The 19,074-nt window shown below is 35.2% G+C and overlaps 3 protein-coding genes across 7 annotated transcripts; 2 read left to right on the forward strand and 1 right to left on the reverse strand.

Moving 5' to 3' along the window:
- The first annotated feature begins 8,972 nt into the window (after window positions 1–8,972).
- Window positions 8,973–13,288, forward strand: LOC122518543 (EGF domain-specific O-linked N-acetylglucosamine transferase). 4 transcript variants are annotated; one of them, XM_043637531.1, is made up of 11 exons: window positions 8,973–9,609; window positions 9,953–10,157; window positions 10,323–10,529; window positions 10,610–10,758; window positions 10,853–11,016; window positions 11,082–11,202; window positions 11,294–11,447; window positions 11,549–11,749; window positions 11,849–11,982; window positions 12,066–12,168; window positions 12,521–13,288. In XM_043637531.1, the coding sequence occupies exons 1-11, from the start codon at window positions 9,605–9,607 to the stop codon at window positions 12,791–12,793; spliced, it is 1,716 nt and encodes a 571-aa protein (XP_043493466.1). In that variant the 5' UTR covers window positions 8,973–9,604; the 3' UTR covers window positions 12,794–13,288. The 4 variants fall into 4 exon arrangements, with proteins under 4 accessions (XP_043493466.1, XP_043493464.1, XP_043493465.1 ...); XM_043637529.1 differs by having other exon boundaries at window positions 8,973–9,585; XM_043637530.1 differs by having other exon boundaries at window positions 8,973–9,585; window positions 11,085–11,202.
- LOC122518544 (uncharacterized protein At4g17910) lies at window positions 12,827–15,219 on the reverse strand. The gene is made up of 2 exons (XM_043637534.1): window positions 14,953–15,219; window positions 12,827–14,891 (listed from the first exon to the last, which is right to left on the reverse strand). The coding sequence occupies exon 2, from the start codon at window positions 14,853–14,855 to the stop codon at window positions 13,227–13,229; it is 1,629 nt and encodes a 542-aa protein (XP_043493469.1). The 5' UTR covers window positions 14,856–14,891; window positions 14,953–15,219; the 3' UTR covers window positions 12,827–13,226.
- A 35-nt stretch (window positions 15,220–15,254) lies between these two features.
- On the forward strand, window positions 15,255–17,273 carry LOC122518545 (ATPase WRNIP1-like). Of its 2 annotated transcripts, none has more exons than XM_043637535.1 (4): window positions 15,255–15,646; window positions 15,735–16,518; window positions 16,786–17,013; window positions 17,101–17,273. In XM_043637535.1, exons 1-4 carry the CDS (start codon window positions 15,422–15,424, stop codon window positions 17,199–17,201), a joined length of 1,338 nt encoding a protein of 445 aa, XP_043493470.1. In that variant the 5' UTR covers window positions 15,255–15,421; the 3' UTR covers window positions 17,202–17,273. The 2 variants fall into 2 exon arrangements, with proteins under 2 accessions (XP_043493470.1, XP_043493471.1); XM_043637536.1 differs by having other exon boundaries at window positions 15,735–16,482.
- The last annotated feature ends 1,801 nt before the right edge of the window (window positions 17,274–19,074 follow it).

A 19,074-nucleotide genomic window follows, 5' to 3' on the forward strand; every position in this document is an offset into this window, starting at 1 on the left:
AGAATGTCGTGCGTACTTCCAGCGAGACGACCTGCTGGGTCGTCGAATTCTTCGACCCTTAACCCTATACTTCTCCGTACATACCTGTACATATATATATATGTATGTATGTATGTGTGTACGTACGACAACGACGAACGGTCTTTCTTCGTTTTACGAGTGGTCACGAGTTAAAGCGGTATTCACATCGAAACGGCATAACCTCGAACGAAATAACAAAACTATTTCGGAGTATAACGACTTTAATAAAACTATGTTTCATCGAGGATGTATATCGTAGATATTATATTTGTATTCGCGTATATACATACTCATTTAACGTGTAACCCAAAACGCCCAACAAGAGGAATATCGTATAAATTCGATACCTTAATAATTTTATTATCGCCGAAGATGTAACGGCTAAATTTATAGTCGAGTTAAAGTCCCGTCATCGTACCTTTTTCGCACCAGACGCGAGCTTTTATCGGCTCGTTTCGCGAGATCCGTTTCGTGTCGCGAGCAACGCCTTTCTCTCTCTCTCTCTCTCACTTTTTTTTATTTTTCCCAACCTTTTCTGTACCATACCGCCGACTGTCCTATATTTATTACGATGATATTCCTATTTTTTTTTTCTACGACGAGATAAGACCGGTGGAGAAAAAATCAACGCGATTTTAAATAAGATGCAAAACGAAACGAGGAGACCTATATATATATATATACACACGTATATAAGTATATTCGTCGAAATGGACGTTCACTCGAACGAAGAAGACCTTCGAGGACTTTTGTCGAGTCAGGGTTCGAGTCAGGTTCGAGTCAGGTTCGAGTCAGGTTCGAAAGGAAAGAAGCGTTTCAAGCTAGTCTCTCCGATGGAGAGAAGGGCGACGACCGATCCCCGGATGATCGAATCTGCAAAGGAAATGTCCTCGAAGGATATACAACGGTGACATTTGCTATCGGGTTAACGCCCACGCCAGAACTTGCCTCACAGGTGTGTCCTTCCCCTTCTTTCTTTTTTTTTTTCATCTCTCTTTTTCTTCTTCTCCTCCTCCTCCACCTCCTCCTTCTTAAAGAAACCCTATCAAGAAATGTTTTTCTCTTTCTCGCGAGTGCGCGCGCGCGCGCGCGCAATAGCGACCAACCACACCGAGCAAGGAATGCACGCCACTTTCTTCGTCTCTTTATGGAAACGCGAGAAGTGTGCGAATCGGTACTTTGCCTTCCTAGCTGCCGGAGAAACTGTGAGAGAGTGGAGGATAGAAACCGAGGGAGGTAGGAAGGGGCCAGGGGTAGGGAGAAACGCGAATTCTCATACGGTTCGCGAGTCAGACCGCACCTGCGCGATTCCTCTTAGATCGTTCTGCGAGTTCTCCTATCGCCGAGCTCGTGATTAAACATTTATACATTCGTATGCTAACCTAAAATGTTGCTTCTGAGATCGCCTTAGAGAGACCGGCCACGTCGTTCTTGAGAAATCGAATGCGAACGCATCGATTATATTTTTTTTTTTTACGTAGTATCATGCTTTACGCTCTCGTGATTTCACGATCGCTCAGACATTCTAGAAGATATTTATGCGAATGCAATTTTGAGGATTTTTTAAAAAGATAGCACCGATCGGATGGTGGTCCTTCGAACGTAACCGAACGAACGGTCGTCATTCTTCAGGGGCTGTTCCCCCCCTCTTCCCGTATTCATATTTAAACAAAAAAGAAATAATAAAAAATGTAAAATCTACTCTAGTTTTTTTTTACCTTTACTTTCCATTCCGTGATTTTATGGTCACGCTTCTCGGAGAACGACAATAGCGGTGGCAATAGAGTTTCGTAGAATAAGCATATAACGTGCAACGCTAGTCTACACCCACGGAAAAAGTCTCCTTGCTGGAAGTCTTACATTCAGCATTGGTCGAAGCGAAGATCGCGACGGGCCAGGCTAGGCCACGTGTCGAGATCCATTTTACGAGGAGGCTCAATAGATTATAGAGACGTTAGAATTTCTAGAAGGCCCTCCTACCTGCGCGTCTTATATCTCAGATTTTTCTCTACTTTATTGAGCGTTCTCCTTACTTGTCGTCATCGTCGTACTTCACCGTAAATACCCAACACGGAAAACTTTTCCTTAACGTCAAATAAATACTTTATTGTATATCCTAGAACGCGAATTCCAATATGATTACGAATCTAAAAGTATCTTTACGAGATAACTATCAAAATTATAAGCACAAACTTCGAAATTAAATGGAACGTTTAAAAATGTCGATGAAATTGATGCTTAGAATAGAAAATACATATTCCGAAACGAGTTGAAATTATTAAGAGCTAGGGGAATAGACTCGAACATTCAAAAATAACGACGAAACTATAAAGTACGAGTGTTTTTTTCCCCCTCCCCCCAGAAGTTTCGAAATACAAAGTAAGTTTCTAAGACTAGTTTCGTATGACGTTCTCGCAAGTATCCTTCAAAGTCCAAGAATAGGATCGGAGCCGTGGAAGATGCTCGCTGTCACGCTGTCCTGTCCTCGAAGAAGTCCTTTTAACTTGCGTTCGTGGACCAAGGGGCCACGACAGTCGGGTATATCTCGGGTGGACCGTGAATACGAGCGTAGCGTAGCTCGTAAAAAGGTAAACCGGTGACAAGCACTATGACGCGGAATTTACGACGCCGAGGTCGCAGCCCAGGTCGAATCGTGAACACCGCAGGACAAGTTGTCGTTGTCGTCGTCGTTGTCGTCGTTGTCAAAGTCGCTGTTGAAAAATGAACTTCAACGAAATCGCAAGTTTCACGATTAAAATCGATTCTATCTACCCTATCTTTTTTTTTCAAAATACATTTTAACGATCAACAAACAAAAAGAGAGATCTAAATAAACGTTGACGATCCCAACCGGTCAAGAAGCATTCAAATACAATCTTAACGATTAAAATATCCTCTTTAGAAAGTATCCTTCGTTCATTACTTTGGTATCAGAAGTTAAGCTGCTTTCACGCGGGAGCCTTTTAATGCGCTTGTTATGTACTACGGTGATATAAACGCTCGACTGCGAGATACTAGATACGACAAAGTCTTGACTTATGGGTATGACCATAATTGGCGTGAGAGAGGTGACAATAATTCGTTAACGGTTACTTCGCGAAGAGTTTCTACCATGGCAATTGGTCGTTCGCATATTGTCTTTCCTTCTCGATCTTTTACACGAGAAAGAAAAAGAGAAGAGAAGAGACGTTTTATGCGGGCAAGTATCTTCTCTTTCGGTTTATAGAGCTTACACGTTTTATACATATCCGTAGCTACCGTGTTGCGTGGCATCTCATTAATATTTCAATTACTACCTTGCATTTACGATCGCAACAGACTCGAGTGTGGGTAAACGTATCTGTATGTGCAGAGAGATGCACGGGTAAAGGAATACGAGTTTAACAGGCGGCAGCTTTGTCATCCTGATCTTCCTCCTCTTTCTCTTCTTCTTCTTCTTCTTTACAGAGAACATCGAGCTCGCGTTGGTAATCCGCGTTCCTGTCGAAATTCCACCGCTCGGATTTATCGCGATGAAACGGTTATCGGTCGCCCCCCCCCACTCTTTATTTTTTTGAAGTTATACTTCTTTTGGCGCGTTGAGAAAATGTAATGGGGAGTGATTTTGTTCCGAGCGTCTGTAAAAACAACATGAAGTTTGTCGGTATTTACGACGCGCGGCAATGCGATTTCAAGTATACGGTGTGAAGTTGTCTTCTTTTCTTCTTCCCCTTCTTTTCGCAAGCGGGTCACCCATCCAAGTACTAATCGTACTTAGCGCTGCTTTACTTAAACAATTGAGCGGGAACCAATGCTACCACAGCGCCATGATTGTTGACGCGTGAAGTAATTCGATATATCTCTGTTATATTTAGTGCGGACTGATATCCATATTTTGATATTTTTTTATTCTTTCTTATATATATGTATAGATATATCGATATATTATATATATATAATATTATTATTATTTTTTTTTAAGTTATTTTTGAGGTTATTGAGGTTATATTCGTTTTGGTACGCAAAAGAAGTATAACTTCTTACGTGCGTACATAAGTACACACACTAATTTTTTATAGGTTATTCAAACCAGATTTGTTTTTTTTTTAAGTTATTTTTTTTCTTTGAAGTTTTGTATTGAAGTTATTTTTGAGGTTATTGAGGTTATGTTTGTTTTGGTACGCAAAAGAAGTATAACTTCTTACGTGCGTACATAAGTACACACACTAATTTTTTGTAGGTTATTCAAACCAGATTTGTTTTTTTTTAAGTTATTTTTTTCTTTGAAGTTTAGTTTTGAAGTTATTTTTGAGGTTATTGAGGTTATGTTCGTTTTGGTACGCAAAAGAAGTATAACTTCTTACGTGCGTACATAAGTACACACACCAGTTTTTTTTATTTTCTGTCAAATTTTCATTGCAACACGAGCCAAGAATTCGTCCGGTAGATTCGAAGACTTTTGCGGTTTTGCACCTCGACCTCACGATATTATTATTACCTTTACGAGACTCTCTCCTATCCCTCCCTTTCTCTTTCTTTCTTTCTTTCTCTCTCTTTCAACGATAGAAACGTCACAATACGTTTACTTTTACTGAATGCGAGTCTCAGTCGACGTTTCGCGTCCATATTTATGTTAAATGTCCGGCAATGAAAGTGACAGGTCGTTAAGAATTCACTTGGGAGAGAGAGAGCGTGAGCACGAGTAAATGTCAGCTGTAAACGCATCGTTACGATGGAAAATTAGTTCTAATACGTTGCTCTTGATCTCTCTCTCTTTCTCTCTTTCTCTCTCGATTCTATGTATCTACATATGCTCCGCAAATGCTAATACACGTGATGCGAGACAAGTAATAGTATGCTTCGCCTCTAATGTCAACTATACCTGTCATTTAATTCTATAAACGATCCACGAATCCGTATATTCCTACATCTCTATATACTTATATACTTATACATACATATGTAAATATGCATATATATGTACTTTAGTTACTTGTATATATACATATATATGCCTACGTAGTACCTACGCTTTGCACGTTTCGCGCCTTCTCGCGTAATTCATCTCGAACGTGTGGCCCGTCGCGATTAATGACTTGTTTTTGCCGTTCCTAGCGAGAAATGAACGTCGTGCGCGTTACGATGCCATTGAATCTTGAATCCTTACGTCACCCTGACGATGAATATGAAAACGAATATGTGTTAGACGAGATATACACAAAGCGGAATATAATTCCATAGGTGACTTCGTTATACTCGCGTACGCACATCGAACCGAACGAATTTTTTATCGAAACTTATTCAACAATTTTCGAAAGTAGTAGATAAATAAAGAGACAGAAAGAAGTGGATAAAGAAAGATTCTTGAGTTTAAAGATTTCTCAATGTTAGTACTTGGATCGTACGTCGAGGAAACCTTAAACCCACTTCGCGAGCCTCCGTGCGATATTTTAAACTTTGCAGTTTCTCTCCTGAACTCTCGTTCGCCATCAGAAATCGTAACTCTTTGACCTGGACGACAACGAGGAACGAGAATAAATTCGGAAAGGAATGGAATTGTGTTTCCTGTAGATGCTTATTGAAACAAAACCCTATGCAATCCTTTAAAAACGTATCGAAAAACATAACGTTTACTCGTTTGACCACATCAACGATGATCGTTCATGCGTTCAATAACACGACAAATCACCCAATGCAATTTGCATTTAATCGGTGGAGCTTTGTAATTAATCTAGTACGAGGTAGGTAACGAGGTAGCTGCGTGCGGGAATCCGTTGGCCTGATCCATGGAATTGCAAGCATCTATCATCTATTAATTAAGCGATTAGTCCAGCGTCGCTAACGAGAGGCTAGCGTGTGAGATGGTATTTCTTTAGCAAACTCTTCTAACGCCCATAGGCAATTTTCCTGCTGGTGTCTCGATCGGATTTTACCTATAGCCAATAGAGAACGTTGATTGCTATTGCGACGAAGAAGTTAATATTTATACTCTTTGAATATAATTCTCTCTCTTTCTACTTTAGCTACTTCATTCTTTCGTTTGTTCATTCGTTCATTCCTACCATCTAATCTCTCCACGTTTATCTGCTACCGCAAAACTTTCCAGATTTAATTATTACTTTCGCAACGTTTCGATTCGAAGAGAAGCCTTTGTGTCACAGAGATCTATGAAGCACGCGCATTGTCTCTCCTTCTCTTTCTTTTTCCTTTGACTCGATAGCACGGCGTTTTATCTACCAGGAAAGGACGAGAATCGCTATAATTTACATCTTTGTACGTATTCAAATGTACCGCGTGGGCAGAGAGAGAGAGAGGAAAAGAGAGAAGGAGGAAGAGAGTAAGAAAGAAAGAATGAAAGAATGGAAGAGAGAAAAAGAAAAGATGCAGGTAGATCCAGTGGAATATACAACGACTCGGTTTTTGCGGCTTGCAGGTTGATAATACCAGGACCAAACTATTCGAAGGTGGTGGCCGCCGGTAGTCTCGTTCTTTTCATACTTTTACGGGATACGGGAGAAGTGAAAGAATGGCAAAGCGGAAGAGGAAAAAGGTTGAGGGCTTTTTTCGATAGAGCGTGGGTGCCACGAGCACGTTTCTCGTTTTGCAAGATGTCCGCTACGGTGGCACGCGTTTGTATACGCGCGCACGCCAGAGCTCACGAACAACGCCTCCACAATTTTCTCCTATCTTTTCTAAGAGACGTTAGACACTGAGACTAGATGGAGAACTCTTTCCACGTATTGTACGTAGATCTAACGTATGGCAAAAGGGAATATTATAGCGTTGATTTTCGCGTAGGTTGGCCCCACGTTTTGCAGTGTGTGACACGAGGCGCCACCACGGCGGGACGTCGCACGTTACGCCGATCTCCAGAACTTACATTTAATCTTACATGTCGCGGACTCTTGATTTTTTCTTATCCCTTTCTCTCTCTCTCTCGTCACGGTGATCGAGATTGACCAATTCTCATGAGACAGCTAGGAGAGCAAACCCGAGTAACTGAACTCCGTCGTTTCCGGAATAACGCATAGTTTTCGTCGAAAAATCCTTGAAATCCTCCACCGACGCGTCCACCTTTTCTTTACGACTCGACTCGCGACCAAATTTATCGCTAGAACTTTTGATGGTAAATATATATCGGAGACGCAATAACGGATATTTATTTATCCGTCTCTCTCTTTACGATATTCGGTTTCTAAGAGTAGGTATACGTATACCTGACATGCACGTATGTAAATACCTACGCATGAATCTAGCGAACTATTGAGCACGTAACGTTTTCCTTCATAGAATCCAACTAACTCGTCTCGTCTCGTCTCGTTTCGTTTCATTTCGTCTCGGAATGATAAAAGAAAAAACGATATAGAAGAGCAATGAGCAGCCTAACGAACCACGGCGACAAAACGTTCGCAATAAGAAATATCCAAGTTCGGGATGTCGATATAAATAGCATGAAAGAGGAGTACCGTTGCGATCGGGCCAGGTTGAGGGTCGGGCCGAGGGTGACGTGATCGTGATCGATGTAGATCGTTTTCTCGATCTATCCGCAGCAATCCGTGGTCAAGCTCACCGTCGTGTCCTCCATCGATACCGTTCTTATAAACGAACACGCACACTTTCTTGCCAATACTATACGTTTATGTGAATGTAACACCGAGCTAGTTCGGTGAGATCTGTTTCCGGGTCACGCCACGGCAGGTTGTGTCCGAAGGTATCCATGAACCATTGTCGCTCGTGTCCGATATCTCGATTCTCTCGTATCGATTAGCATTGATTTGTGGATCATCGTGATTAGCCCGCGGGATGAACCAGCAGCGATACCGATGCACACGTTCTATCCTTTCTCGATCGTTGCACCTGAAATAGAGATAAGCAATCTCGCGCAAGTAGAAAATCTTTTGCATAACCGAGAAATAACAGTTGTCTTTCGAACAATGTACAATGTGTATCTCCTCCAAAGGTATTCTTAATTGTATCGAGAACGATATCTCTCTAACTCTGAGAAAGACACCTGCAACGAATGAACGAACGAGCGCGTTGCAGCTGATACACGAGTCTTCCAGATTACGCAATGCGACTCATGCTTAACCGAGTGTGGGACTCGACGTGTTCTCCGAGCAACAAACGTGGAGACCCTTAGATTGAAATCGTTCTTTTCTCTATCTATCTTTCTTTCTTTCTTTCTTCTTCCTCAACGTGTAAAATCGTATAAACTGCGAAGATAGGATCTGCATCGACCACGCCTCGAAAGACGATCGAACCTCCTCTACCGTATACGACCAAATCATTTTTGACGTATTCCAAGTGTATTAGCATAGGGTGCGTCCTGTAAGCTTTATCGAGACTCAAGAGACTTAAGTTTACTTTACGTAAGAGTACAGCAGCGCATAACGGAAGCCATCACTCGACATTGACGTTAGACAATAGCCACTGTGTGGCAGGATGATTCCTTACCGACTACCTTGCTTCTCCCATGTCCCTATTGAATTTCCATACGCACAAATTCCCTTCCACGAGAGCTTCTTCCACTAAAGGAAGAGACGCGTCAAACCGGTAAAGCACTTTAACTAAAGGCTACGTAAACTAAGAAATATTGCAAGCATCATTTTTACGAAATTAGATAATGTTTGGTGGCCTAACTAAGAAAATAATAATATATAATAATTTACTTATTAAGAAAAATATGATGAAATACGTTAATAATAGCAAAGTTGCTACCCTCTCTTGATGATTCTCAGGAAGATACAAACTAATCATTTAAATTCCTTTCCCGCCAGAAACGCTGTTACGAATCGTCGATAACTTTTATCGGAGTTCTATAATACCAACATATCGATAAAACAAATCTCTGGAATACCAACGGTAAAAAGTGTTCTTCTAAATATCTACGAGGACTATACCACATTACGATGCAAAGATAACTTTCAAGAAAGACCCATGTGAACTTCACAGAGGGATCTTTCTAGAGTTTAGAAAGGGAACGACCCCTTGAGACAAGTAGGTTTCTCGTCTGGATACACAAAGAGAGTAGTGTCACGGATCGACAATTCAAACGAGTTGTAACGAAACTGTGAGAATCTATTTGCCGCGAAGCCTATTATTAGTTATTTTCTAAACTAATCAAATTTCTACAAATTAAAGAATCTTTAAGTAAATCTAAGAAAAATATTGAGAAGAAATAAAACATAAAAAAGAATTATTTTAAATCGATCGGAATACACTTGTAATGTACAAGGTGCCATATTCGTGAAGGAACGATACTGGAGACAGCTGATCGTGTGCAAGGCAAGAAAAATCAGATGCATCAAAGCGTCTCTTGTCATTATTGTGAGAAACGAAAGTTCGTAACCAAATAGATTGAATTCGAACGAATTACTGAGTTTAAATTTCATAGACGATTTCCTCTTATTTCTCGACGTATTCCCGTACCGGATATACACTTGACGCATAGTTCCATGTTATCAACCGAGCTCGTGAGAAATGCATGGTAACGTTAGTCGGAGAAATTCACTTGTTCGAAAAATAAAAGGAAAAGGTTTCTTCCTACTGTATGCCTTCTTCTCAAGAAATTTTCAAGGATAACCGGTATCGTATTCTGTAACGGATGATGTAAGCCCGCAACCTTTTGTCTTTCTTCTCTAGCCATTAGAAATCTCAACGCGTCTTCTGCTTCTTTAAAGTTGGCTTCGTCTTTTTCGTTGTGTTATTGTCGTGTCGTGTCGTGTCGTATGTCGTGCATGCAGCGTGAATGTGAACGCGCGCACGTGCGTTTATGTATGTATGTATATATGAGTGTGTGTGTGTGTGTGTCTATAGTGACTGAATGCTGTGGGTGAACTCGCCGGACACCCACTTACACAGGTGGCTTCCTTTTTCATTCACACCGCGCGGCTTCGTGCAAAGACGGTAGTATAGAAAAGACCTCTTGGAAGGATTTCCTTCTTGCTTACAGCAGTAGTAGGTGCCACACGATGACGCCAACGACGTATATATTATTTTCATCCTGTAAAAAATTGATCGTTTTTCTATTCCTCGTTGCTCTAACACATGCAAATTACACTGATATTAATTTACCGGCGAGTCATATGAAGTATTACTTTCATTCTTTTCCCACGGTAGCCGAAAAGTGCCGAAACGATACGTCCTGTCCGTATAAGGTAAGCATTTATTTTTCTTATTTTATTTGACTTTTGTCTTTTTTATCTTCTGCACCTTCTCTTTCATCGATATATTTAAACTTTGAACATTCGCTAATTTAGCGCGCATGTGTATTTATATGTATTTAAAGAAATAAGAGGTATATTTAAAACTTTTCATCACAGGACAGTTTAAATACCAAAGCATGTTGGGGCTACGAGACAGAATGTAAAGAAGAAAATTCATTTTCCGTACCCTATTGTCCTGGTGATCACAAAGGATGGGTCGCTACGAAAAAAGCACAATTAGACACGTTTTATGCGCAAGGAGATTTTGGCTACGTACGAGATCAAAGAAGAGAAATGATGATGCTGTGCGAGCCTCTTTTTGCCGTAAGTATTTCATTTATAAAGAAAAAAAAATTCTAAAAAATAGATTTTCGACAAAAATTTAATTGTAACATTTGTCAAAGGACGACTCATCATTGGAATGCTCCGAACATATGAGATTCTGTAGAGCTAGAAACGTTCTATTAAATTTCACGGATCTTTTACATAGAAAGGAACCCATAAGATACAAAATGGATGTTTTGAAAGAAGGACAAATCGGTGGTTATTGCACGTAAGGGAAATGTTAAGCGTTTCTAAAATAAAAATTCATTTGATTTAACGAAGCATTTAACAGGATCGCCAAAACATCGTTCTGTCAAATTTAGGCTGAACGAAAAGAAATTTCAAGACAACGCAGATCACATCAGTCCGCTACAATCCTGGGGACCAGAGTTACGAAACTTTCGTAGATTTCATCGACGTCCGATCGTAGAAGGCGATTGTGATATCGTTATAGAAAAACCTACGTACATAATGAAAATAGATGCCAGTAAGTAAATGAATTTTTTTTATTTTGATTCTTTTTAAAGTTTTACGAAAGATAAATTGTTTTAGTAGTAAACATGTATCATCATTTTTGCGATTTCTTCAATCTGTATGCGTCGTTGCACGTAAATCTTTCGCATTCGAGCGCCTTCAGTACGGATAATCATATAATGATTTGGGAAAGTTACAGGTAATTGACATCGGTATAAAACAAAAAACAAGAGGAGTTCGTAGAATACGTATATATATATATATATACATATCTCTCTTTTTACTTTCAGTTATCGATCGGCATTTCAAGATACGTTCGAAGCTTTCACAAGCAATCCGCTGTGGGATCTAAAAACGTTTCGCGGTGAAAAAGTTTGCTTCCGGAATCTTGTATTTCCGTTACTACCACGAATGATCTTTGGACTTTATTATAACACACCTCTCGTACGCGTGTACTACAACTTTCCTATTCAAAGATTAAAATTAATGTCAAACGGTCTATTTAATGACCATGTACATATCTCGTATTTTTTGTTCTTTTTCAGATTTATGGATGCGAAAAGAGTGGTTTGTTTAAAGCCTTTGGAGATCACGTATTACATAGACTTAAGATACCTCTACTTGAAAGAAAAAATGATAAGATACGCGTAACTTTACTAAGCAGAGATACTCAATACAGAAAAATATTAAATGAAGAAGAATTAGTACGAGCTTTGAAAGAAAATAAAGAATATGAAGTTCGAAAGGTATAGAATTTATAATAAAAAATCTGTATATGAAATTAAAAATCTACATAAGTCTAAAATTAAATGTATAATATTATATTAAATTCATTTTTTTATTAGGTAATTTATAACAAGAACGTATCTTTCAAAAAACAACTTCAAATCACAAGAAATACCGATATATTCATCGGTATACACGGAGCGGGATTGACGCATCTCTTGTTTTTACCTGATTGGGCCGCTGTTTTTGAAATGTAAAAACAATATCTTTCATAAATCAAAACAATATTTGATAACTATTAATATATCGTGTTTTAATTATATTTTTCTTTCGTAGATATAATTGCGAGGACCCTAGCTGTTACAAAGATCTTGCAAGATTACGAGGTATTAAATATTATACGTGGCAAGACAATTCTAAATTAATTCAACAGGACCCTGTAAGCGATTAGAATCTTCTTTATTCTTTAACTCTCTATAATCCGAATTTTTTCCACTTGGAATCAACAAACATTAATCTCTAAATACAAATTAATGATGAATACAAAATTTGCAAAGATACTAAATTAAATCTAATATTTCAAACTAGTACTGATAATCGCTATAAAGAATCTTTTATTAGTTATAAAATAGAGATTATTAATTATGTGTACGCTATATTGAGATAAAAAAAATAAGATTAAAGAAAAAATATTAATATATTGGTATGTGATTTCAAAATTATACGGGACTATAGAGAGTTAATTAATAAAAAATGTAATAACAATTAAACTAAAATTTGATTTCTTATAGGGTACACATCCCGACGGTGGTGCTCATGCCAAATTTACGAATTATAATTTCGAAGTTAAGGAATTTCTACGTATTGTTTCCTTAGCTAGTACTCACGTGAAAAACCATAACGCTTTTAAAGATTTTTTAAGTAAAAATATGATTCAAAAGGATAAAGTACGTAGTAAAACGAAGAATATAAATAGTAATAAAACGTTGAATAAAACGTCTAATAAAGAAAAAATATCTAAAGTACAACGTCAAAGTAATACTCAATTAAAGGATGAATTATGACGAATTTAGAATAATAAATTTAACAAAGAAAAATACTGCACAACGGGTTTATCGTGTCAAATACTCTGTTACAATTACAATTATACAGAACAAATACTTTGTTACCAGTTAAACTATTTTTCTTATTTTTATACTGATGTACATACATATTTCTTTTGATAAAAAAAAAATAAATATGAGATGTTTCTCGATATGTCTATGCGTTGCACGTGGCAGTGTTTATTTTCTTTAACTAATTTATTGACTATTATATTGAATCATTGATTGTAAGTAACTATATGTTACGTAAGTTAATTTTCTGCTATTAGATTATAGAAGATATTATGCTCAACGAGCATCAATGGTATTAATACATGGCATACATTCTTTGCTCCATTGTACATTTAACGCATGTCATACACAAATTTCATTTCATTAACTTTGTATACTTATTTTACAGTTTGACTTGAACTTGCCATCTGTATAATATTAAAATGAAAAGTACATTTACACCCATGTATAAGATTATTATTTGAAGAGATGTATTTTTCCCTATGTATAGCGTTGATATAAGTAAATTAATAACACCTGTTAACAAATTACATGATAAGAAAAAAATGAGTCCATTATAATTCACAGCCTCAAATATTTCTAAAGTCCTTTTAATTGGACTTTCAATGGGTAACTCTTGCAAATTCTCTTGTTTTGCATCCTGCTTATTTTCTCGTTTAGTTTTAAAACCAACTTTATGTTTTCTATGTTTTACTTCATTCATTTTTTCTATTATCTTGTCATTTTTATTATCTATGATTTTATAGTCCGATGTTGCATAAATTAATATATCTGTTACTACTTCGATAAGTAATAAAAGCGTAAGCATCATAGTGGATAATGTAAGTATCCATGCGCAGTAACCTGCATTAGCTAATCTTCTAGATACCCTAAAGTATTTATCGCAAAACAATGTTGCAGCGCAAGCCTGGGCTGCTATCAATGATAATTTTACACATAGTATCATCGACTCATTGTAACTTGCATCTAAATCGTATCCAAATATCTTAATATGAACATTTTTTCTGGGATGTAAAGTAGCACTCGAGTTTAAATTTAAATAAGTAGAATGAATTAATCTTCCAACCGCAACTCCGATAAGATATAATCCTACGTAGCCTGGTATAGACATGAGACCCTCCCTATTAGCTGTGATAAAATCAATTCTTGGTTCATTACTTAAAATCCACTCTTTCAAACCATTATTAGTTAAGATATACTCGTGCATAGCTAAAATCCATATACCAGAAAGTAAGGAATACCTTGAACTTATTGTGCTCGTTATTGTTCTAGTAAATAATTTGACAAATGCTAAAGTTATAAAAAAATTCCAATGAACTCCATATTCAGTAATATGTCTTTGATAACCAAAAAATTCAATAGCTACAAATCGTCCTAATCCTAACAATAATAATGGTAAAGAACTCTTTAAAGGATTTTTAAGATTCCTTGATAATGTACCAAAGAAACCTACTTTTGGTGGGCTACAGAAATCTCGAGCCTCTGGTGCAACCAATGCATTTGCTAATATAAATATACCAACACCAGTATCCATTAAACTATAACCAAATACTTCTGTTTTGGCAAACTTTCGTGGAAATATACGAAAGTCAACAGCTAATATACATACCGTTGTAATAATATTTGAAAGAGCTCGAAAATTTGTTACAAATGGCCTTTTACCTTTTACCGGCCTTAATATGCAATTTGTCAATGCATGTACTTTTATTCTCATTAACATAATATTTATAAAAGAAAGAATAATCATTACCACGCATATACTACTAACGTGTTCTGATAATACTGTACAACATAAAATACATGGTATGACAATTAAAACGAATTCTATGACAATTTTAACATTTCTATGCAAGTATTTTCCATAAAGGCCTAAAGTAGTTATTGTTAAAAGAACACCGCATACGTTAGGTAAAATAACGTGGACAACCTCTTGTGACGTTGTCCCTCCATGGTTTGAAACAAACGCTTCTTGTTCCAACCGGTAGCGCTCCTTATCTCGCGAAGATTCCATGTTTATAAAATCATTGATTTCTTTGTACCCAAATTTCTAAACAAGTTCACCATATATAAAAATGATATTAATGATTATTTTATAAATTAGAACTTACAATTTAGGATAAAACTTTTTCATTCTCCTGGACAGCATGATATAGAAGAAAATTCAGAAAAATAGATAGAATAATTCGATGAGATAATACATAAACAAACACATATTTCTATTACCTAACGTAAGGTGGCGGTAGTGGCATTGATAAAATATTAACCGTGGAATAAATGTAATAAAGTGATATGACAAAAAATTCTAGTAATGTGTAATAAACATTTACATATGTATATGTATATATGTATATACATCTTATGATATGAAGATAGAAAATGTGAAATAAAATTAATTATATGTAGTGTTTAAAAAATAAATATTATTTCTAATTATAATTTGATTTAATTGAAAACGATATTCATAAGATATTATTAATGGAATTTCATATGTAAACTAAGAGAAAAATTATTCCTTTGAAAAAACTCAAGACATATTATTTTAATATAAGTGAAATATTAATTAAATGGTTAATCATTATGTTGAAACAAAATTATGCATCTTTGGAAAAATCACGAAATTCTAGACAAGATGAGATGACTGTTACAGATCATGTTTCTCTAGCTGAGAGAATGAAACCAACAAACTTTACTTCTTATATAGGTCAAAGACATGTAATTGGATCTAATACAATATTACATAATTTTTTGGAAATAGGAGAAATTCCTAGTATGATATTGTGGGGACCACCTGGTTGTGGTAAGGTACTTTGATGCTCTAAAATATCCAATTTTAAAATAATACCTTTTTTGATTTCTGCTTTAAATAAGCCTAATATAATATATGTTTCAGAAATCTTTAATCAATGTTATAATACAATTAACCAAAGAAAAATTCAAAGATGAAATACATATTGTAAAATTAGTTGCAACAGCTTGTGGTGTTGGGGATATTAAAACAGCTGTAGAAACAGCAAAAAATGTACTTAAATCTGATCATAGAACAATTGTCGTTATGGATGAAATCCATCGCTTCAATAAACTTCAACAAGATATTTTCTTACCACACGTCGAAGCTGGAACATTTATTCTCATTGGAGCGACAATAGAAAATCCTTCTTACAGTTTGAATCCAGCATTGCTTAGTCGATGTCGTATATTTTCATTAAATAAATTATCAGTAGAAGACATTATTGAAATACTTACAAAATGCATACATTGCATAGGTGGTAGAATTCAAAATTCACTAAATTGTAATGATGCTTCAAAGTTTGTAATTCATAACGACACATTGAAGTGGTTAGCCGAAGTATGCGATGGAGATGCACGCACTGCATTAAGTGGCTTAGAATTAGCAATTCGTAGCAAAAATATATTGCATGATAAAAGATCTATTATAAATCTTGAAGATATCAAACACGGTTTAATACATATGAGCAAGATTGCAGACAATAAAAGTGAACAGACGCATCACTTGTATTCCGCTTTGCACAAATCAATTTTTGCAGGTAAACTAAATGCTGCTTTATATTGGTTAGCTAGAATAATGGCTGCTAAAGAAGATCCTGTGGATATTGCTAGACGTTTAATTAGAATATCAGGTGAAGATATTGGTCTATCAGATCCAGATGCTTTAGGTAATATTTCAATAAACTTTAATACAATAGTACCTTTTTTTTTTTTTCATTTACACAGGTAATTGGCTCTACGAAAACAGTGCATAAATGAAATTTTAAAAAGTAATTTAAAATAGCATTTGTGTTTTAACATACATTATTGAGACTACTGGGCTCTGGGAGCTCAAATATATTAAAGTGAAACTACAAATGAAGGAATTATTGTACTTATTATTATAATTACAGGAGCATATTATAATATATTATAAAAATAATTTTTCATTATAGGTTTAGCAGTTCATACATTAAATGCCTGTCAAATGATAGGTATGCCTGAAAGTGATGTTCTATTAGGACAATGCGTAATTTATTTAACTAAAGCACCCAAATCTCGTGTGATTTATAATGCTTTTAAAAAGACTCAAAAATTTATTAACAATAGTAAAGAACCGCAGCCAGATGTTCAGCAACACATTCAATGTATATCAGAAGAAGAAAAGCTTGAATTTAGCATTGGTAAAATCTTTCATTATAATCTTTTTTTTGTTTACTTCATGTTTATAATGATAATAATTGTATCATGTTTAAATTATTTTTTTATAGGATCAAATAAATATAATTTATCAAGGAATCTAAATACTAAAAAAAATCATCTACCAAAGAGTCTACAACATATTAACTTTTTCCATGAAGATTTGCGATAATCATTTTATATGCTATGCTAATTTTTCTGTACTATATTAGAAAAAAATAAATATTATTTTCTATATTTCTAATCCACACTGGTTTTTATTATCTTCTAAATAACTAGTACTTGTAAACATATAATGTCTTTTAAAAAGCATTTTTACCCAAGATTTAAGTTTTATTTGTACAAAATACAAAATAACAACCCTATGCAATAACCAGATTAATGTGGATTAAAATTGTTACAAATGAAGGATTTCTGTATGAGTAAGTATGCGTTGTACATGAAATAGACCTTTCATCCTTGGTATGATTGAGTACCAGAAAAAATTCAAACTTAAACTCAACGACAGGAAACGAGAAAGAAAAAAATCAATAGATAATTAGAAGAAACAATGATAGACTGTGAAACTGTTTTAAAAAATCGTGAACAGTTTCCTTTTCTGGGTATTTGAAATATTAATTTAAATTTGATAATTATTTTGTTAAAAACAATATGACAAATCTTTGGTACATTTTAACAAATGTTTAGATCTATATTTGTTATAGAATTCCAAATAAAAATGTATATGTCATATTTAGTTTTTGTGTGTGCCTTCAGAAATGCGTATTAATATAATATACATTTTAAAAAGTAGTCATAGCGCTCAAAAAGAAAAATATCTCCATGATTTGTTGTTAAGTCCAACGATGATCACCTGTAACAAGAAGAAAACTATATTAATCATAGAATCAAGTCATGAAATAGCCTAACATATAAGTGGTCCAATTCACAGATGCACTTTTCTCATTTGAATTCCTTATTTATTTTTATCCAATCTCTATTTACCGTTTTGTAAAAAAAAAATTAAATTTAAACGCGTGATTTTACATTAAAAAATAGAATTAATTAAGAAACAGGAAAAGTACAAATATTATAATAAGCTACTAATAAAAATAATATTCTAATAATTATTATAAAATACTTTTAAACTACGTTATATAGAAAAAAAATATTGCAAATTAAATAAAATATGATCAATATGAAAAATTTTAAAGACGAAATAAGAAAAGAGAAATAACTGTAATATTTACTGAACGTTACTCAAACTTCAAAATTTAATAATACGAGAATTTTAATATTTTTGACTCTAACTAACTAAAAACTTGTGCACCTTTTAGACGATTTAGACACAGATTTGGTGTGCCAAGGAGATGGAATGGTCCATCATCTCCAATTACAACTACAAATTAATGACGAGCAAGCAAGTAATATAATAAAATATATAATATGACTAGAGAACTATTCTCGATAGGTTCGAACTTGTTGTTGAACCTTTGAAAATAGCTCAATAGTCAATGTAGTTGCCCTCTTCAGCCACAATTAAGTGGGGGCCTCTTCGGCATTAGCCTCTTCGGCATTTAGCCTCTTCTTTCTTCATTCCCTGAAAACAGCATTGGACATTTTCTACGTGCGAGAGAGATAAGATCTTTCATACTACTTTTGCAAATTAACTCGTATTTTGTTACAATTCTAATTCTCAATCATTAAAAAATTAATTTACATTTTCTGTTCATTAGAAAAACTCGTGAACTATCAATGAACTTAGAGTTCATTGATATATAAACGAGCACAATTAAACGAATGTCCAAGCAGATAATTATCGATGACCTAATAACACGTCGCACTTTTAATGTCAAAAAATAAAATAGAATTGAAATAAATAATGCAATAAATGTTATGCATTTTCTTGCAATATTTCCATTTCACATTCATTCGTTATTTTGAATAATATTAAATATTTCTAATTGAGAAAATCGCGATTGTGCGAAGTGCTAATATTATATTACTTAAAACTAAGTATCAAATGGATCAAAGTATTTGCTTGTTTGTTCGACTCTATCTCCTTG

The sequence above is a fragment of the Polistes fuscatus genome, unplaced genomic scaffold (genome assembly GCF_010416935.1).
Source record: "Polistes fuscatus isolate 324 unplaced genomic scaffold, CU_Pfus_HIC Scaffold25, whole genome shotgun sequence".
Lineage (NCBI taxonomy): Eukaryota > Metazoa > Arthropoda > Insecta > Hymenoptera > Vespidae > Polistes > Polistes fuscatus.